General features: G+C 50.9%; 1 protein-coding gene across 1 annotated transcript; it reads left to right on the plus strand.

Annotated features, from left to right (window-relative positions):
• Positions 1-237: 237 nt before the first annotated feature.
• On the plus strand, positions 238-1,274 carry LOC132189810 (uncharacterized serine-rich protein C215.13). Its single transcript, XM_059604605.1, has one exon. The coding sequence runs from the start codon at positions 318-320 to the stop codon at positions 978-980; it is 663 nt and encodes a 220-aa protein (XP_059460588.1). The 5' UTR covers positions 238-317; the 3' UTR covers positions 981-1,274.
• The last annotated feature ends 216 nt before the right edge of the window (positions 1,275-1,490 follow it).

Genomic DNA, 1,490 nt, shown 5'->3' on the forward strand with positions numbered 1-1,490 from the left:
CGGGCGAAACGGCCTCCAACTTTCGTCGGTTTGCGCTGTCCACATCGTTCCAGCCGTTAGATGAGAATCCCAACCATGTATTGCCCACACAACCTATGGTCAGATAAACCATGGTTAGCTTAACCAACCCAACACCGAAAACCCCAAACCACCCAGAACTTCCCGCTATTTACCATACACCCCATCATTTTCTATCTATAAATCCAGCCTTTGAGACTCGTTAGGTTTGCCAAACCAACCGGCCTAGGGGCCTCTTACAAAAAATAAAGGAAAAAAAAAGTCTTTTCTCTCTCTCTCTCTCGATCTTTCTCACAGCAATGGCAACCTCGTCGTCTAGAACCAGATCTAGCGGACCGGTGCTGCGCTCGCTCTCACCGTCCGGTAGATACTGCTCATCCACAACATCAAACACGTCCTTCTCATCCACCTCATCAGCCTTCGCTTCCTCCACAAGCTCCAGCTTCACTTCCCCTAGCTCCACTTTCTTCCACCACGAACTTCACCGTCATCACCACAGAAGCCACCATCACCACCAGAGATCGGCTTCTCCAACGCGTGTCAACCTCTACACCACCGTTCCGCTCTCCACCTCCGTCCGATTCTCCATCGACCACCGTTCCATCTCCCCCAACAGTAGCCAGGTCATCAAGAGCCACCGCAGCCCGATCTCCATGCCCAAGAAGAAGTGTACGTGCTCGCCGACGTCGCACCCGGGGTCCTTTCGCTGCAGCCTCCACAAAAACGCCTCTCACCATGGCAACGGAGGCAACCATGAGGGCTCATATCCTTCCAACCGGCTCAACATGCGCAGATCGGCTATGAAGAACTCGCTGGTTCGGATCGGTGGCGTGGAGGGTGAGTGGGTCAAGCGAGCCTTAACAGCCCTGATCCGGCCCTCGTCGCACAACCTCCGGAGAAGAGCCGATTTCCAGCCCACTCCGAGCCGGCTCTGCATCATGTCCAAGGCCGAGGATAGCTGATTTTCCATTTTCCGGTGCGCACAGGTTGGTCCATGTTTTCTGAATTTTCTGGTGTCAGACTCCGGCGAGGTAGTCAGAATCCGACCCAGTAGTTTGCTTAAGGGAGTCATCTGCAACGAGTTTGATCAGCGCGGCGCGGCGCAGTAACCTAGTCATCTCGGGTGATTCCGACTCGGCGAGTTTGGTACTTGGGAGTCGCCTCGAAACCGTATATTCTTTTTGGAACGGCACTGAAGAGAAAAATTCCTTTGTACATATCATTTGCGCTACTATGGAAGGAGAAATTTTGGGACCGATCTCATTTCACTAGCAAAAATTAGTATAATTAAAAATCATAATCACTACCAAATTTGAGATTAATTTGGGATTTAATCATCTGATTAAAACTGGCAGCTAAGACCGGTTTGGTTTGGTTTGGTTTGGTTTGTGCCATTGTTGGATGAGACGTGTAATCGTTTTCCTTCCATTTGTTATTCACAGCGTTGGGGTTCCCGTTATGCTTGCCGTCGT

The sequence above is a fragment of the Corylus avellana genome, chromosome ca8 (genome assembly GCF_901000735.1).
Source record: "Corylus avellana chromosome ca8, CavTom2PMs-1.0".
NCBI lineage: Eukaryota > Viridiplantae > Streptophyta > Magnoliopsida > Fagales > Betulaceae > Corylus > Corylus avellana.